General features: G+C 39.0%; 1 protein-coding gene across 1 annotated transcript in view; it reads left to right on the top strand.

The window, feature by feature from the left end:
* The window catches only part of ADCYAP1R1 (ADCYAP receptor type I), a 91,671-nt gene extending 72,794 nt beyond the window's left edge, over positions 1–18,877 (top strand). Inside the window, exons 13-17 of the mRNA XM_086614831.1 lie at positions 3,227–3,280; positions 6,140–6,223; positions 12,065–12,194; positions 12,421–12,462; positions 18,668–18,877. Coding sequence (XP_086470957.1) covers positions 3,227–3,280; positions 6,140–6,223; positions 12,065–12,194; positions 12,421–12,462; positions 18,668–18,877 — 520 coding nt within the window. The remainder of the gene's footprint in view (positions 1–3,226; positions 3,281–6,139; positions 6,224–12,064; positions 12,195–12,420; positions 12,463–18,667) is intronic.
* The last annotated feature ends 1,223 nt before the right edge of the window (positions 18,878–20,100 follow it).

Below are 20,100 nucleotides of genomic sequence, written 5' to 3'. Positions count from 1 at the left end.
AATCGGTTAACTGACTAGGAACAGATTCTTCCTGCCTTGGAGAGTACAAGTACACACTCAAAGGCCACCAGGTTACAATGAGTTAATATTGAATTAGGTCTCAATGAAGGTGATTTAAACAAATGTATGCTACTTAAAGATTGGACCAGGCCAAAGTTGTACATTTGGCTCAGATCATAGTACCTCATTTGCTGTGAACCTGTGTCATTACTGAGAGACTTCCAAACTGTAATTCCTATTCTCTACTTCCAAGGAAAACACTGGAGTTGTTCAACTGATTAAATGTCTGCAAGCCCAGGCCTTTTCAACAAAGGCAGCACTCTCTTTTTTTCATTGAGGAGGATTATAGAGATGGTTTGAGATGGATTGTTGTCTGCAGGGATAGCGTATAACATGTTAGGCAGTTGAGGCAAAACAATGTAACTGAAGCTTCAGAGCTGCAAATTACATAAACTTAGTGTAGCTGGACGGATGCTGAGCTCTGCCAAACGACAGGACTAAGACCTGTCTATACCACTTGAAAATCCACTTCTTGTGGCAGACTGTGACAATAAATACTCTGTGGGTTTTACTCATTTGTTTGTTTTAATGACAACGAGCTAATCACATTCTTGGATATTTTATGTCTGGATTTGGACATATATATTGTTCATTTCAAACAGTAAACCTATATTCAAAACCATTTAAGAATCTCTTTTGGTGGAATCTCATTTTTCTCACTAAACATGCTACTGTCTTCTACACTACAGTTATGTTACTACACCTCCATCAGAATTATTCCATAATGCATGACATTAGTCTATGCTCTGGAGTCAGTGGGAATAATCTAGCTTGTTAAAATAGGATTTCCAGAGTTAATACAGGGGAAAGATCAGAACATGTAACCTTGAAGCTACAGTTCATTTAAAGACTGTTTTTGATGGAAGTATTCTGCTTTCTACTAGCAGCTTTCTTCTCTAGAGCACAGCTAAATATTAAGCTTTGTTTCTTCTTTATTTGATCTGTGACAGCTCTCTCCATCCTTTTATGTCCACTCTACAGGAGTTAGCAAAGCCAAGAATGAACAGTATAGAGATTATTTTTGACTTTCTTTGGCTATTCTGTTTCATCTTCAAGCCTGAGTTCTGTGCAATGGTCAGAATTATTGGACTAAAGTTCCAGTTCAAATTTGTTTTTGTTAAACATTCATTTTCAGCCTCAAGCAGTAATCTGGGTTCAATCTCCAGAGAGATAATAGTGGTTTCCTCACAGACATATTGTTTCTGTGTCAAATTATTTTTGTAATTACCATACTAGCTTTCGGTTACAATAGGTTAAATTAAACTTAGGTGAAATTAAAAGTACACTCATGTAAACTGTATAGAGGACATTGAATGTTCTCTGTAATGTGGGAGTTTTGAAATCTATAGAAGACCCTCTTGAGGTTTCCTACATACATCCTAGCTTTTAGCTTGAAGTTTGCTGACTTTGCAAATACATAGACAAAAAAAATGCAAATCTTTATGTTCCTCCAAATCACTGAGAGAAAAAAAAAAGCAGCAATCCACTGAGCTGTGTAATACATATCTACTCAAAACAGCAAAGAGAAACAAAACTGACCTCTCACATGTTAAACCAATGCAAGAGCCCTAAAAGGTACAGATCAAAAAGTCAGATGAAAGAAAACTGCTACTACCCATTAAAATCAACTGATTTTAATGTGTTTTGGACAAGGACTATAAAGGAGACCCCACACTTTTCCTTTTTTTCTTTTCAACTTGTTTTCACATTATTCCCAGGTGTCAGAAGATGACCCTGGAATACCTCAGACACCTTAGAGAAGTCAGGGGAAAGTGCTTGTGGTTTGGTGATGTTAGCAGTAAAAAGCAGAGCTATAGGTAACAAGACTATGACTTGGAGAAAAGGTGAACAAGACTAAGACTTGGACAAAAGGTGACTAGCCTAAGACTTTTGGACTTGCTTTCAATTGAAGAGTAGAGAAAGAGAGTTGCCTTTTTTTTATGAAGAGCACAACAATACTTGTACTTTTAGCAAGACAGCATGAGATCCACCTGATTTAACAAAATAATCATTCCTTCCACAGTCAGTAGAGATCTACCCGGTCCAGAGAATAAAATCACTGGTACAACTTATTTCATTCTAAACAAGATGTTTAAAATAGGTCGGATAAACCTCACTTTATGGCCTGTTTTTCACCACTGACTGCAAAGCTAACATGGGTTGACAAGGCAAAAGTCATACACCTATATTGTAAACTTCAAAAATTAGATGAGGTGGAACTAAATAACAACTTTGCTGAGAAGCATCCATGCTTATTCTGTGTCTGGATGAAAGGGATGCATGAGTCTGCTTGCACACAGCAGATCAGGGCCTGCAGCTGGATGGAATTATATAGTCTGTTTTCTGCTCACAGAATTAGTTCAGTTTTCCAAACTATTTATATCTGATCTGTAAATCCAAGGTTTTTGTAAATGTAGTTGATGTTTTGGCCAGGAAACAAGTCTAGCTTCAGGAAATTCTTAGCCATGAAGTAGCAAGGAAAAGAAATCTCTCAACCTGTAGCAATATCAGCTGTAGATAAGTAGGCATGTAGCATAAATAATAGATGTTATGGCTCAATTTATTTTTTTTCTCTCTCTCCCATACAATCTTTCTGGTTTTGCTTTGGTTAACTTTTTCCTGTATTTTCAGTACTTTGTTTCATTGATTTATTTCTACATTCCTCTCCTCCTACTGCCTGATTGCCAATCCTACTTGTAGTGAGTTTACATAAAATTACTTGAGCAGAGCGCACAAAGATTCTTAATGAGGCACATTTTTAGTTTGCATGAATCAACTTTTATCTTTATTTTGTCTCCCAAAAGATTCCCCTTCAGCACATTTAGAGACAACCCACAAACTCTATCGTTCCCTGCTTGCTGTTAGTAACCTAAACTCAGAACCCTGATCTTTTTCGTTATGAATCTACATGGCCTTGGTAATAGAGCAGAACTTGGTTCCCCTGAATCAGCATGCTCATTTTACTTCTCTTAAGCACCTCTGAGAAACCTAAAAAGTCTTTAGAATTGAATTGCAACTACCTTTTGCCTCAAATTTGTGTACTCTCATTTGCATTAACTCTCCAGACATCAAGGTGTTCAGTCTGACAAGATGGTCTTCAGCCACATCATACATCACTCATTGAATCCTGGGAATGTTTAACTTTTTCTTTCCCCTTCCACCCTAGCACCCTCCCTCTTCCTCCCAGATGCAGCTGCAGTCCATGCACAGGACACATGCGGTGAGACTCAGCTTGTTTGCCTTTAGCTGTCTAAAGTCTCGTATTCAATCTGAGCAGTCTTAGTCGTCGTCTATGGTCAAACTGGGAGACCAGGGCACCTCCATAAGACAATGCATCCCATATGTCTACGACCTCTGTTACACAAGTCAGCTCAGCCTCTGGAAGTGCCTGTTTCTTTCCATAATTGACTGAGTTAAGGGTGATAGTTCAGCTTAAATTTGTCTTAAATACATATAGTTAGATGTGACCAATTCCATTCTGTGTGTGCCCACAGAGATCTGAGGATCCTGCCCTAATTAATGTAATGTTTTGATATCCATAATATCATTTGCATTATTTTTCTCTTATTTAGCTATTTTTTTTTCATTTCCATTTCTTTCTGGTTCCTGCCTCCTCTGTCTCTTCTCTCTTTCTCCCTTTCTTCCATGAATTCTTCTATTTTGAGAATAAATAAATAAATGAAGTTTAAGAAAAAAGTAGAGGGTGAAAAAAGGGGAAGAAAACTATCAATTCTAAAGATTTTGTATCACTTTACAATATCTAACATCAGAGACATGACTCTACCTAAATTAGATAGGATGACAGAAAAAAAGGTAACAGCACTAAAATATTAATGATTTCCTAAGAAGTACTGGCAAAGTTTTCCATCACAAGCCCGTGTGTAAACATCCCCTCATTGGGTGGGGAGCAGTAGTTAATTCTTAGATACTATTTTCAAAATCAAGTCTGTCCTTTTTGGTAATTCTAGGAAACTTCAAATGCTGTCATGTTAGTTCTACTCACTAGAAAAACTTATTTTGAAAATCAATCCCTGCCAAATAAAACAGGGCATAAGCAGTAAAGAAAACACGAGTAGGGATTTTTTTCTTTTCCAGATTACCATGGCAACATTAAGTATGTCATTGAAGAACACAATCCCATACAACACTCCATGACTAAGAGTTTTCAAAGTGATTACTGATTTTTAGATGTTTCATTTTCAGGTTATGTATGTGCCTTAAAATGCCTTCATAAGCACTGCTTTTCAACACATGCTGAGTAGCCCTCTTGTGGTAAAAATTGGTCTGACAAAGTGTGTTTCAGGTGATCAAAACATGAGAGACTCACAATCCATAGTCACTTCTGAAAGTCTCAGCCATAGTAAAAAGGAACTCTCTCAAAAACTTCTCCTCTTGTTTTTGATCAGTCTGAGCTGAAAACTAAAGCACAACATAGCCCCGTGAAGAACAGAGGCAGTGCAAAAATTTATCGCAAAAGTAATACTGTAAGTGAAGCAGTCATTTTCCTACTTACTTACTTAGCATCATCCCAAGAAATGAGATGCATTTTGAAAGCTGAAACATGATTATGATTTCTCTTTGTTGGACGTGTGCGTGCCACAATACTGTATCCTGTCCAGCTCTTATGCTATAATCTTTAATAACAACACAGCTGTCAGCTTTTGATTACCCAAAAGGAAACAAAACAAAACTCTGGTAAAGGTGATTGGCTAAAAGGAATTAACAGTAGGGAGAAACTTCACCTGTTTTCATTTTATTCTCTTCTATTGTTCAGCTGATGAACTGCATCTTCCATCTATGGCTAGGGGAAGACCAATCATAGATTGCATATTAGCAGATCAAGAGAAACAGAGTTGGATTTGTTTGAACAAAGTTAGATGTTTGCCTTGTACAAGGGAATTGCTTTAAAAAAAATAATCATATTACCCTTTATAGTCAACGGCAATTTAGTCAGGGTAGTCAGTGGTGTTTGCTGTGCTGTTCATCCCATCCTAAAGTGGACATCTAAAATAGGTCAGACATACCCTGACCATTAAGTGTGCATTTCTCTCTCGGCTACTTATTCTCTCTGTTGATTCTCAAGGGACCAAGGATGTCCAGTTTACTTAGACTTTTATACTGTAATTATCCAGCCTTCCCTGAGGAGAATTCCACCAAAACAACCATGTGTTCAAAACAAACCAAGCCAAACCAAACCAAACCAATCTCCCTTTGAAAGTTGGCATAAAATTACTATTTTCAACTCTCATGTTTTTCAGCCTACTATAACAGATCCAAAATCCCTATCCCTCAGATCCCTCGAAGCACCTTCCAATGTTTCAATTACCCTTCTTGACAGTTGAACTAGCCTCTCTTGAGCTAGTTATAAATGGAAACATCCCATTCTCTACAGTATTTTTCTTCTAGAATACAATATGTAGAGACTATTGTCCTGACCCATAGCATATGTGCCTGCAGCTTTTATGACCACACCTGTCTTAGTGTGTGTGACAAAAAACAAGCGATACCTCTAAATTACCAGTCAGACATACAGTTTCCATGCTGAACTCCCCTCCCCATGCATCAAGGAAGCTGGGCATAAAAGTGCTTTGGTGTCCTTACTAAGTACTCTTCGCTAAAAAGAAGGGATCCACACTACCTTGGGTACTTGCACATGGAAATGAGAAACATCTGATCCAAATTCATCTTAGATTAATCTCCATCCTACAAGTTTATGTTACTATTTAATTGTTCCCCACAAGCGTGCAGCCAACTTTCATTTAATATATTGTTCTGTTACCCTCTGTACAATATCAGACTGCAAAGGTCATGTGTATTTTGGATGCGTGACGCTGCCCGCTTGCCTCCAGGTTGTTCAATCTTTCGTTTGTCTGTGACTCAACACATCACAATTGCCAGTATTTTTGTTCGTTTCTTTCTTTATTTTTTTGCTTCAGTCAAGCAGCTGGTTTGTGCTGTAATTTCATTCTGTCGTGTCCGCTTTCCATCTTTGTGACGTGTCTCATGAAATGTGTTGAAAGTGACCTACCTTGGCCTATTCACAAGATGCTGAAAAAAATGCTAATCTTGTCATATTTAGCAGCTGCGTTCAGAAATGCTACTGTAAGCCTAAGAGGGCTAACCAGCACTCTTGCAAGATGTCAGAACTATCAACCATTACCCTGTAAGTGTACGCAATCCTGTGACATTACTGTGTTTGTATGACGCATGTTGCAAGTAAATGAATGGATATTAGCAAAGGGATAGTAACCTGAGAGCAAGCATTCGTTGAGTTCTTGTTGCATGGAGAATTTTTTTGTTGTTGTTCTGTGCTTTTGCCGATGCACCACGATCAAGGATTTTAAGTTTTTTAAAAAAAAAAAAAATTGTAATTATCACTGATGTTATTTACAGTTTTGAGTAGTGTCTGTATAGAAACTATTAATAGTTACTCTTTGTTATACAGCAAAGAGGTGAGTGCTGGTCATATTGAGACTAAATGTTTCACCTGAAAGTTTGTTAGACCAACAGGGACAGGGCAGGATTGAGAATCAGACTCTCAGCTGGTGTAAAGCAACTTATGTCCATTAATCTGAGGGAAGCTGTGTTAGTGTACACCCAAGCTAAGGCTAACCTAGTATCAAAATGCTGTGTCTAGTCAGAAGTGGTTGTCAAAGATTTACCTACGGAGAGTGAGGCATCTAGAAATGTGAATTAATGCCTTTTAGTCTAGAGACGTGAATTAATCACTTGATTGTAGTGCATCTCACTCGCTGTTACTCATACCAGAAGCCCACAGGATTCGTTCAGATGAGGCATAGCTTTCAGAAATCTGTTATACAACATGTTTCCTGATGAACTTTCCCCTGAATTTCATAGCAGTCTTATGAGTGCAAATCAACATTCTCAGAGATGTCCTGCCACACAGATCCAACAGTTCAGCATTTTGCTGGAGAATACTTAGAAGTTATCTTTGACGTTGTTAAAGAAAAAGGTTGTTTTATAACTTACAGCTGCTTATTTTGTTATGTTTGTTAGCTAGGGAAAAAAAAGTTTAAAACATGAAAATAAATTTTCTCTGTGATTTTACATCTCCTCAAGGTATTTAAGAAATTGACCAATGAAGATGCTCAAAAGATTCAGTCAACCAACTGACATTGTGCAAAAACAGATAGAAGAAAAAAAGAGTAGAAGAATAGTCAGCAGGTCCATAATTCCATATTGAGAGAAACTTGAAGTCTAAGAACAGTTAGGTAAAACTAGGACCTACATTTAGGAGGAGATATTTTGAGATATGAAGTTTCCTAATTAATCTACAACCTCATGCAGCATTGACTTCATGGTGGGCCTTTGCAGAGAAAGATATGTCACATTAAATACGTGCAATGTTTCAGAAAGATGGCAGAGTGACAACTCTCTAAGGTGAAATCCTCTACCTGGTTAATAGCAAGAAGAGTTCAGCCCAAACAGGAGCTCAGAAAAACTCTGTGCGCTTCCAATAAACATAATTAAACCTTATTTTTTTGTGTTAAAATAAGAAAGTCTCAGTAAGCTTCCACTGCTTTTCAAGTCCTTAGTCCGAAGATGTGATTTATGCATGGGAAAATAAAAAAGTTGTAATCAATTACTGTGTTTAGGTGTTATCTCAGGTCTTAGAAAGTGATGCTGCAGATCTAATGATGCTTTGGAAAAGTCATGTATCTGCCAGGGAGATTACTGAAGTTCCTGAAAGTCACATGTTAACTATGTTTAGTTTCTTTGTGATAAAATAGGTACTCTGGGTTATTAAACATGAGCTATATTAAGCATTTCGTTACTAACGACATCTTGTTTCTTCATGGTTTGCTCTTTATCCTTGTATTTAAGATGCTGTCATGATTATTTTTTGTACATACTCATCACTGAGTTGCGGCCAAAGTGATGGGATTCCTCTAATCTAAACTTTACAAGCCTACAGTGCAGCAATTTAGATGACAAACTCAGTTCAGATTCCCTTTGTAGCCAATGGAGAGATTTGGAGTGTGATAAGGCATTCCTTAGGGACAGATGAGTTGTCCTTGCGCTGACGTGCCTGTTACTCTTCATGGACAATAAAGGGAATGCAGGTGTGGAATTAATGTAACTAAAAATAGATGTCATCCCATAACTTTCAACTAGTGAATATATACGTTAATAGATGTATTCAGTACGTACCCAGGGAGTTTACAACAGGAGCCACATTTTCTTATATAGGCATCTATAGCAGGCAAGAACTATGAGTTAAAATTGCATTTTTCTCTGCATTGGCTTTAGAGAGATTGTATTAACAATTTCAGTATAGATATCTACACAACATATGTCCAAACCTTGGTGAGGTTAATGTTGTTCCAAATGACTGCCACAGACCTTGATGTCTTCACTGCAAAAGTTTATACTTGATCAAATTAATTTCAACTAAGACTCCACATTTAAACTGAACAGTTCTCTTCCTTTGAAGAGACAGGCCTAAAAAGCAAAACTACATGGTTTTTCTTCAAAGGCTGTAGTTTTGAAGACCTTTTGCTTCTTTCGACAGTCTCTGAAATGCTGGGTGGTGAGAACCTCTACGACCAAGGGAACAAACTCTTTGCTAGAGTAAAAGTTATTCTGTACTTTATTCTTACCTTAATAGCACACAGTGTCATGTGTCAAATCTCATGTAAGTTGCAACAGCTTTCTTGAGCTACACGACTTTGCAATTAGTCCAACAGAAGCAGCTACACAAGACACATCTTCAGTGCAATGGAGATACCTGGAACCGATGGGAGAGTAAGCTCTAAGCTCCAGTTTGCACCTCACTCTCAGAGACAGAAAAAAGAATGGCAACCACAAATTTCCTTACACAATTGTTTCTGGAGCTTCAGATCCTTTCATGTAGAGGTCTCATGTTTTCTGATGGCCTTCTTCATTCATTCCAAATGATGTCATCACATACCCAGCTCAGCAGTTCTTACAGTTATGTCTGCAGGTTCTGAATCTAGAGATACATCCTTGTCACATCCCATTCACAGAAGCTGGAAGATGACTTAGAACCCATTGGTCCTTATTATCTACTGCACAGTTGATCAGAATATTTTTTCCTTTTCATCTGATGTACAGTTACTGTGTTTGTTTAAATCACAACATTGATTTGTCTTCTGGAAACCTGTTTTAAAATGCAGAATAGGAATATACTGGATCATTTGGTAGAAATCACTGGAAGTTCTACTCAGCGATGCAATGTGATGTATAGTTTCATTTCCAATTCATGCCCAGTTATATCCTATGTAAGATCCATAGATAGTTCAGCAGTGTCCTTAATAAGTGTGGACATGCAATAGAAAAATGAAGATGTGATTCGTTCAGCTACTGATGGAAGTTAAACAACCTTTCTACTTTCTATTCCTTTTACTATAAAGATGTGTTTCCATAATTCAAGAGAGGAGTGAGGAAAAACAAAGGACACCATTATCTGTGTCTTTTTGTACTAACACTTTATGGAAAGGTCACCTCCATAGCCACACTATTTTTAAGGAAAAGAGCAGCTGAAAAATAAAATATCAACTGCAGCAAAAATTTAAATACACCTTGCTTTAACCTTAAGAAATTCTCTACCTGCTGGAATCTAACCAAGGCTTTTGCTAGACCTTTTGGTGAACATTTCTCTTCTAAACAGCCAGTTGAAGCCCAACTGAGTGATTATTGTCCTCAAAACTTTTAGATCCATCCCATGAGTTTCTTGCTTGTCTGAAAGAGTGAGAGAAGAAGAGAGGATGAGTATCTTTCACTGTCTTTGACTGTTACACTCCTGAGAATTTCACTGTATTCTTTAACATCTGCATTTCACCATTGCACATAAACTTGCATGTCTCACAGGAGCTGCTTTAAGTCTTCTTTACTCCTAATACTCTTGGAAAAAAAACACAATTCATTGTCATCCACACAGTCATTAGTAATCTCTCAAGTTTTTCTTATAAATAAAATCTTATTTTCCTCTTTATAGATCTTCATAACCTATAAACTTCAGAATGTGTTACTTCTTAAATTTAATATATTTTCTTCCTGACTTTTATGACAGTATTGAAGACAGTATCTCAAATAAGTTGGTAATGATATTTTATTTCAAGATCCTGCAAACTAATTGTGTGATTATTCAAATATAATTAATACCAGAAAACTGACAACAGAAAAAGTCTTCCTCTGCATCTTTCCGCAAATTAATCTCCCGTGACTGCAGTGAGATACAACATAATAGTAGACAATTCCATTCTGACCTTTAAATCAAAACAACATTTATCCTTCTGTTGTTATTAATTCTGAATATAAAGGGTAACAGATGTTGAGAGATGATACTTCTTTGTCCATTTACTACATTAATTTGATTTTTTTTTTTTTAATTCCACAGCTAGTTTAAGACACACATGTTCTTCACATCCTTCTTTTGTTTATGGAGGTAGTGTTGTTCTAGAATTTTTTCCACAATTTTTCTATTCCTTTTCATTAATCTGATTACATGTCCATAGAGAAAAAGGACTAGAAGGGGCCTTGAAAGGTCTTTTAGTCCATTAAACTGAGTCACTCCTTCATCGCCTACTTTTTCTAGCCATCACCAAAGCTGGAGACTCTGTACGCTCTTCATCAACCTATTCCAAGGTTATTCCTTGCTTGTTAAGCAACTTTTGGTCAATGCCTAACTGAATAATTCACAAGAACTGTGTTCTCTGGTTTGTGGGGTCTTTCACCAAGACTCAAGATTTGGTGTGCATCAGAACAATTAGTCATGTGTGTTTAGTACAGTCTTGAGGCCAGGGTTGTGATGTGTTTGTCACCATCAGTGCACAAAGTATGGCTGAGGGACATCTGCAATGAACTGATGTTCCATTTCCAGTTTAGCATTGATATAACAGCGTGTTCACAGAGTTCTTGGAGATGTACTAATTAAGTCTTCACTTTCAGTAAGACAAACACATCATTTTTGGTATTAGCAAATACAAATGTGTCTGCAATGTGTCATATAGATATGAGCAGAGTGAACATTAGATTTTGAAAAAATATATAGCTCTTCTAAAAATCTTTATGGGTTTTTAGCTTATTTTGTCCTCCATCTACCTCCTTAGCTTCCTTGAAGGGAATCAATCATATTTTTTCCCCTTTGAAAATGTCCTGGAGATTGGTTTAGGCCACTTTGTTTATAATAAAACACTTGCCTTATTTTTGGATCGAGGTTTGCTTTCTCTTGGGTCTTTTTTGCTGCTCAATCAGCAAATGGCACTGGCCAAAACTGATTCATAAGTCTTGACTGGACTCCTGCTTTTGGGGAATTTCATCCATATTCGGTTAAATGCTTACAGGTACACACATTTATTTCCAGCCCTTTTGTTTATACCTGCTGAGTTTGATTTCCCTCTAAAACCTCTTTATTCTGATGCGATGGAAATTAGTTGCACAATGAAATTACACTTATGTTTCCAACAGTAGAAAAGAGAAGAAAATCAAGACCTTGAGAAATAGTCATGAGTATAAGAACATACAAGGCATGTTTTAGCTTTGTGTTGCTGTTTTGGAATTTTTAGCTATGCAACAATAAGTTCACGTACACATACACACACCAAAAAAAAAAGTGATTTCAAACACTCCACAGGGATTAAGCAGTTGGGTGAGAGGTTTCTCGCTGTGTTATGGTAGCAGTCTGAACCCCGTAGCAAAATTACCCTCCTCGTGTGTGGCACTGTAGAAAAAATCCCATTATTATAAATAATAATGCAAATTAAAATAACAGTACAGAGTATCAAGCCTTACGAATGTGCTATTATTGTAGCAGTGTGAAGAAGTGGGAGCAAACGCCAGCGTGCGTGAAATCCCTGTTTGGGAACAAGCAGGAACGTTGTATATTTGTTTGTATAATTATACAGTGTATGCATTTCCCAAAAGGGAGGCAACAAAATATTTTCTGTGTTTTCTTCTCTAATTAAAGCACAAGTTGTTTATTACAAGGCTGCATTAAAGTTCTTTCACTCTGTTATAACAGGAGGCTGGCTCGCTCTACACTACTGCTTATCCCCTTGTTTGGAATTCACTACACGGTGTTTGCCTTTTCTCCTGAAAATGTCAGTAAGCGGGAGAGACTAGTGTTTGAATTGGGACTGGGATCTTTCCAGGTGATTATACAGTGAATTCTGCTTATGTTAAAAAGAAATTTCTATTCATTATATCCATTTTGCATGCACGGTCCTCAGGCTGTGTGTTTATTCATTTATGTATATGTTTTGTATACTAGGATTCTGTTTTCATTTGTTTGTTTGTTTGTTTGTTTGAACTCCAGTTATTTTCTAGCATTTACTGAAGAATTTGAATTACATTTCTTTTTCTCTCCCATTTACCCAGGGTTTTGTTGTTGCTGTTCTCTATTGTTTCTTGAATGGGGAGGTAAGACTTTTAATATTTAACCTCCCCCACTAACCATCCCCATTCCATTTCCTTGTGGGAGTAACTGCTATTTTAATCTTTTACTGTAACTCATCATCTACCATGTTCCTTAATACCTTAGGCTGAACACTACATTGTCTCAGCACAAGAAAGGGGCTGTGTGATGTCTTTATTAAACCAAAACATTGGTCTTTCCAGAGATGACGGCTCAGATTAATGCTCCCTGCCAGAGGCAGGGACTATACTGGGCTTTTTGGTTATGTTATCCCAAGCACAGAACTTTACACTTGTCTTTGTTAAACTTCACACGGTTCTTGCTAGCCCACTTTTCCAACCTGTTCTGTTCTCTCTGTAAGGTGACTTCCCCATCTGATATGTCCACCTCACCACCCAGACTGTTGTCATCAGTCAATTTGGTGAGGGTGCTTTCAGTCCCATCATCCAGATCATTTATGAAGGTGTTAAATGGTATGGAGTCCAACATCAGTCCCTAGGGGAGCTCACTAGTGACAGGCTGCCAGTCTGAGTGAAAAACATTGCTCACCACCCTCTGAGTGTGGCTTGTTAGCCAATTTCCCACCCATCTTTCAGACCATCTACCCAATCTATATCTTGCCTGCTTCCTTAGGAAAAGGCTGTGGGAAATAATGTTAAATGCTTTACTGAAGTCCAGATAAACAACATCCACTGCTCTCCCCGTGTCGACAGAAAACATTATTTTGTTGTAGAAGATGATCAGGTTAGTCTGACATCATTTGCTTTTGGTAAATCCTTGCTGGCTTTTCCCAATCACCTGCTTCATTTGTTTTGTGATAGTTTCTAGGTCTCATTCCATTGTTTTCCCAGGGACTGAAGACTAGTGGGCCTGTAGTTTCCTGGGTCATAGAATAGAATAGAATAGAATAGAATAGAATAGAATAGAATAGAATAGAATAGAATAGAATAGAATAGAATAGAATAGAATAGAATAGAGCCTCTTTTGAGCCCTTCTTGTAAATAAGTAAGACATTTACCTTCTTCCAGAAATCAGGGATATCCCCTGATTTCCACGACTTTTCAAATGTTATAGACAGTGGCCTTGTAACAGTCAGCCACTTCTCTTAACACCTAGGGGTGGACTCCATTTGGTCCCATAGATTTATGTGAGTTGAGAACCTGCAAGAGGCCATAGACGAGACTTTTCTCCATGACTGGTAAGTTGGCATGTGTCGTCGTAGCTACTTGGCCTGTTGACCTGGAGTCCAGCTGCACAAGTAAAGACAGAGGCAAAGAACGTATAGAGAACCTTTGTCTTGTCAGCATTATCAGTGACTGGTTTCCCTGTGCTGTTTAGCAACTTGCCTTTGTCTTCTCTGTACTTCTGCTTACTGCTCACAAATCTGAAGAACCCTTTCTTGCTGTTTTTGACTTTTTAATCAATTTTCAGTTCTAGCTGAGCTATAAGCTTCCAGACTGCATCTCTGCATGCCCTAGAAAGGTTCTTGTAGTCCTTGATGAGTATTTAGCTGCCTTTCCATAGCCAGTATGCTTTGTTCTTTGCTTTTAAGCTAAAGCTCATTGTTAAGACAACTGGTCTCTTACTCTACCTTCTTCCTTTCCCTTTGTAGGGAATGGACTGGTCTTGTGCTTCCAAAAGGCTGTTCTTGAGCCTTCTTCCCAGCACTCACAAGCTTCTTCATCGTCCATGAATGCTTCCCATGGAATCCCTTGCAGCTGGGCTCTGAGCATATTGAAAGCTGCTCTTCCAAAATCCAGAATCTTTGTCCTACTACTGGTCTTCAGTGCGCTTAGCAATTCCCTGAACTGCACAGTGTTATGATCACTGTATCCAAAGCTACCATTGGTAGTTAGTTATGTTGCCAAGTAAGTCTTCTTGGTTTGTGAGCAATAAATCTATCAATGCTCTGTCCCTAGTCAACATTTCCAGCATCTGTAGCTGGAACGAATCCTCAGGAACCTGATGAAAGACTTGTGTGCCATTGTTTGTTTGCCCAACAAATGTCTGGGTACTTTAGGTCACCCATGAGAACCAGGTTCTGTTGGCCTGAGACTTCCTTAAGCACTCGAAGTAAGGTTTCATAAGCCTAGTCATCCTGACTGGTAGGTTGATAACATAACAAAAGATCCCCCTTGGTGACAATTCCTCTAATCTTGATCGAAAGACATTCGTTAGAACTTTCATGGTCTCCATATCTCACCTCCATAGATTCAAATTTCTGTTTTACAGAAAGAGCAACTCCACCTCCTGTTCTTCTCTTCCTATCTTCCCAAAAGAGTTTGTAGCCATCTATTCTGGTCTTCCAGTCATGTGAGTTTTCCCACCAAGTTTCTGTGTTTTCTATAATATCATAACTCTCTGACTGGGCACAGAGCTCCAGTTTCTCCTGTTTGTTGCCCAGACTACACACATCGGTATACACAAATTTGAGGTGACAGGACTTATAGTTCTTGCCTTTGGAGAGGGTTAGAGGAGCATTCCTCACTACTCTGGTAGGTGAACTCAATCAACCTGCTGCTTAAGAATATGCAGATGTCACAGCTTGACACTGTCCTCCAAGTTCATTAGTTTAAAGTTCAATTCACTAAGTCAGCCAATCTGCTAGTGCAGATTCTCCTGCCTCTTCTAGGTAGGTGTATCCTATCTCTCCCCAGTAGGCTGTATTCCCTGAATAATGCCCTATGGTTGTGGAAAACAAAACCCTGGCAATGACACCAGCCACGAAGACAGTTATAAATCTGCATGATGCATCGACTTCTTCCTGCACCCCTATCTCTGAACTGGCAAGACAAAGGAGAAGACAGCTTGGGTATCTGTTCCTTTCACTTGCATCTCCTGGGCTATGAAGTCCTGCTTGATCTTGCCCAGGCTTTGCTTTACGGTGTCACTGGTGCTCACATGGAAAAGAAGCTGGAGACAGTAGTCTGTGCTTTTAACTAACTGTGTTGTGGCAATCTCTCTGTGACGTCTGGGATCTTAGCTCCTATCAAGCAGAAAACTTCACTTAACTGTGCATCAGGCCAACAGATGGGTGCCTCAGTGTCTCTCAGCAGAGGGTCACCCACTACTAGCACTTGCCACTGCTTTTTGCAGTTTTTAGTATGTACTGCTGGTACAGGTTCTCCCTGTGAATACTGCTCCTTGGTTTCGTATGCTGACAAGGCTTAATACCTGTTGCTGAGTGGTACATAAGACGAAAGGGAGTGAAGTGATAACCTGTTCCCATGAGGTCACCAGAGACAATGGAACCTCCTCTCCAAGGTGCTGTCTGTTCTTCATTGAAGCTCTTTGTGTGGTGGTCCTTGGAGGTCAATGCCACAAGGCCCTAATATTTCTTCTTGAAAAATCTCCAATAACACCCTATTTCTTGTTCACCCTCCCTAACACAACATAGCTTGCTAACTTGCTTCTGAAGCTCCTCCACCTGCTGCCTGAATGACTCCACCAGAGCCCACCTTGAGCAGGTAGAGCTTCTACCTTCCTCCATTCAGGAGGCAGGGTTGCAGTCTTTACCTCCTACCACCTTGACAGCAGGTTCCTGACAGGACACTCTGTCTGGGTGGCTGCCTCTACTCTTCCCAAACCAGAGCGACTAGGCAGCTGATTGCTGTCTGCTGCATAGCGCAGCCCTTGCCTGGTCTCTACCACCATGTTTCCAAAAACCTCGAAGCACTGACTAATAAATCCTCCTAATTCCCTGGAGACCTGAAGCTGTTTGATAGGCTTGCACAGCCACCAGCTAGCTCAGGGGACAACTGGGGTTGCAGCCGAAGCCTGCGGGTGAGCAGAGCAGGCAGCATCCCAACAACTGGTAGAGTGCACAGCCCTTCCTATGTGAACTGTCGCACAAACTGCTGATGCCGCTCCCAACAGATGCCATGTCCTATTCCTGATGCTACACCCAATGGATACAACATCCTATTGCTAGTGCTGCTCCCAAGAGATGCTGTGTCCTGTTTTCAATCCTGGTTGGGCACTCCCCAGGAGCTGGTTATATGCAGCTTTCCACGGTTTGACTTGACCATGGGGACAGCTGGCACCACCCAGGCGTTACCAACCTCTCTCATGAGACTTGACATCTGCCAGCCAGACCCTCCACACACAGCCCAAGGGTGTCAGATACCCAGAAAGGTCCCCAGGCACCCCTTGATTACCTTGCAAGCCTCACATTCCTCTCAGAACATGGCAGCTGCTACTGCTGCTGCTAACAACAGCTTCCCATCTTTTTTTTTTTTTCACATTCACCCATTCTGATCTGCAAATTGAAATTCCTCTGTCTTTGTTTATCAGACTGAATACCTGAGATAATAGTTTTCTAAACTAATGGAAAAGACTCCCTCCTCAAGGCTGCCTTAAGATCAATATCTACAGTTAATCCATTCTTTCCTCCACTGATATAGATCTATTGTGCAGTCCAACGGGAGAAGAATTCTCCTAAAATCACTTTTTTTTTTTCTTTTTTTCAAGGCAGCTGAAACCATTTATTTCTACCAGTTTTAGTGTAGTATGTGTTTTATGCTCATTCACATACAGCATGCAATATCTGGTCTCTAGTACAAAAGGTCTCCTCCTTGATCCGAGTTATTCCTTCTCAGATAACAATAACAGTCTTTTCAAGTTCCTTAAACAATCTTATAGTTCATCTTTGCTTATGGGCTTAGTCAAGGTGACTGTTAAATGACTCATAGGTAAATGTTAAAGCATTATTTGTGGCTCAGCTCCATGTAGCTCAGAGGGTGAATTCTGGATCATGCCTTGCTGGAATTAGTGGCTGCATTCATACTTCACCAGCTGACATTACTGGATATCCACCTCTCCCACCTACTACTGTTGTTTCTTCTATTATCTTCCTTGAGTGCTAAAAGAATAGCCAGAAGGTCTTGTCTAAAACTAATCTGGAGATAAGCACCTTCCAAGGTAACATGCACAGTGTGTCAGATTTTTTGTGACTCCTTGCAGGGAAAGGGTGGTGGTTCATAGTCAAACCAACACACCAGATTAATTAAAAACATTTTATCTCTCAAGATGTTAGAGAATGTCTTGTTCCTCCACTAAATTACTTAGTGTAAGATAAGGTTCATGTTTAGTATATTACACTGTTTACAAATGGAAACACTATTTTCTTTTTACAGAGATGATATACCTCCATACTCTATCTAATCTATATATATATCTTTACTTAACCAGAATAGAAATTTAGGGATACTAGAAGGAGAATGTAACTTTTCCAGTTGGATTTTTCCTCCCTGTAGTTAGTGTCCATACAGCTGAAGAACTTGTTTAGCATTTTGGCATATGCTGATCATTTTTGACAATTATATTACTCTAGAAAAATCTGTCAATGATTGTTAAAGAGAAGAAGAACATGTTTGACACAGCAGCTCATTGGAGACTGGAAAATTATATTGGGAGAATATCTTTACATATTTTCTTGTTCTTATGGTTCAGGCTACTGTCAGGAATAATAATGATCTGCCTAAATGTTGGTCTGAGCTATTATGATTTTCCTTATTTTAAATTTTTACTGTCTTACGTATATATGCACACACATGTGCATAGACCTACCAAGATTGCCAGGTAATCACTGATGAATGAGAAGTAGAAAAGCTGTAGAATTATTTGCTTATTTTCTAACTGTATTTCTGAGCATGGATTGGTTTACTGTTGGTGATTTACCCATGAAAAAAGCTCAAGGGAAAGGAGAGTGTCATAGATGTATATGAATCCCAAAGCTGTTGTCTGTTTAGAGATGATCTGAAAGTAGGAGGCAAACTTTTTGGTAGACATGCATCCATAATGTCAGGTGAGAGACAAACTGCCTTTGTGGACAGGCTATTTCATTACTGTCTAGTACCTTTTGGTTACTGGGTTCTTTGACTCCTTGTTATGTGTTTGGTACTGGCCATTGATGAAAACAGGATACTTTTTCCAAGAAGCTAGCTAAAGAACTATGTTGGAGTTAGTGTCAAACATGTCTGCTATGCACCTCTAGGCTGATCCTAAATTATCTGAGGTCAAAGATACAAAGCCTGGGCTGTTGTTTCCACTACATTCCTGGACCTCTTTCAGACATGGAGAAGTCACTTCAAATTTTGCTGAAATGAGGAGTTTAATAACAGTCTTAAAAATTGTGGGTTTTTTTCTAAACTTGATAATTTGTCAGCATGTCCTCGAGCGGCTAAGTACATAAAAAATGACCTTTTGAAGTTTCTCCCTAAAGGTGCAATCAGAAATAAAGAGAAAATGGAGGAGCTGGAAAGTCAACCGATATTTTGCTGTGGATTTCAAACATCGTCATCCTTCTCTAGCGAGCAGCGGAGTGAACGGGGGGACACAACTCTCCATTCTGAGCAAGAGCAGCTCTCAGATTCGGATGTCCAGCATAAATGCGGAGAACCTAGCGACATGAGCAGCTAAGGAAAACAAATCAGTCAACATCAAACCAAAACCATCCCTTTAAAAAGAAAAAAATATCGTAGTTTTTGTGGTGGTGTAGGTCTTTTTCCTTTCCTTTCCTTCCTTTTCTTTCCTTTTCCTTTCCCTTTCCTTTCCTTTCCTTTCTTTCCTTTCCTTTCCTTCCTTTCCTTCTTTCCTTTCCTTTCCTTTCCTTTCCTTTCCTTTCCTTTCCTTTCCTTTCCGTTTCCTTTCCTTCCTTTCCTTTCCGTTCCTTTTCCGTTCCTTTCCTTTCCTTCCTTTCCTTTCCTTTGTCCTTTTCCTTTCCTTTCCTTTATACCTTCCTTTCCTTTTTTTTTTCTTTCCTTTCTTTCCTTTCCTCCCTTCCTCCCCTTTCCTTTCCCCTTTCCTTCCTTTTCCTTTTCCTTTCCTTTTTCCTTCCTTTTCCTTTCCTTTCCTTTCCTTTCCTTTTCCTTTCCTTTCCTTTTCCTTTTCCTTTCCTTTCTTTCCTTTCCTTTTTTCCTTTCCTTCCTTTCCTTTCCTTCCTTTCCTTTCTTTCCTTCTTTCTTCCTTTTCCTTCCTTTTCCTTTCCTTTTCCTTTCCTTTTCCTTTCCTTTTCCTTCCTTTCCTTTTCCTTTCCTTTCCTTTCCTTTCCTTTCCTCTTCCTTTCTTTCCTTTCTTCCTTTCCTTTCCTTTCCTTTTCCTTTCCTTTCCTTTCCTTTCCTTTCCTTTCCTTCTTTCCTTTCCTTTCCTTTCCTTTCCTTTCCTTTCCTTTCCTTTCCTTTCCTTTCCTTTCCTTTCCTTTCCTTTCCTTTCCTTTCCTTTCCTTTTCCTGTGCTCCCCTGTCCTCCCCTTTCCTGTCCACTTTCCCCTTTCCTCTCCCCTTTCCTTTCCTTTCCTTTCCTTTCCTTTCCTTTCCTCCCCTTTCCTCCCCTTTCCTTTCCCCTTTCCCCTTTCCTTTTCCCTTTCCCCTTTCCTTTCCCCTTTCCTTTCCTTTCTCCTTTCCTTTCCTTCACTTCCTTGATGTTTGCAGAGGTGAAAAAAACAAAGGAATTGTGTATATATATATCTTTTTAACAATCACTGTAAATACCCAACTGTACTCAAGGCCATTAATGGAAAAACCTTTAAAAGATGAACTGGCCAACCCACCCCCTCCAGGATTTACATTTCAGAGCATCTGCAAGTAATCCGTTGTCAGTCAGAAGTGATAAGTGATTGCTGTGCAGTTGTGATCCTTGGTTGCC

This window comes from Tauraco erythrolophus, chromosome 7 (assembly GCF_009769465.1).
Source record: "Tauraco erythrolophus isolate bTauEry1 chromosome 7, bTauEry1.pri, whole genome shotgun sequence".
Taxonomy (NCBI): domain Eukaryota; kingdom Metazoa; phylum Chordata; class Aves; order Musophagiformes; family Musophagidae; genus Tauraco; species Tauraco erythrolophus.
Note: the sequence above shows the minus strand (reverse complement) of the source record. Positions and strands in the feature narration are given on the sequence as shown.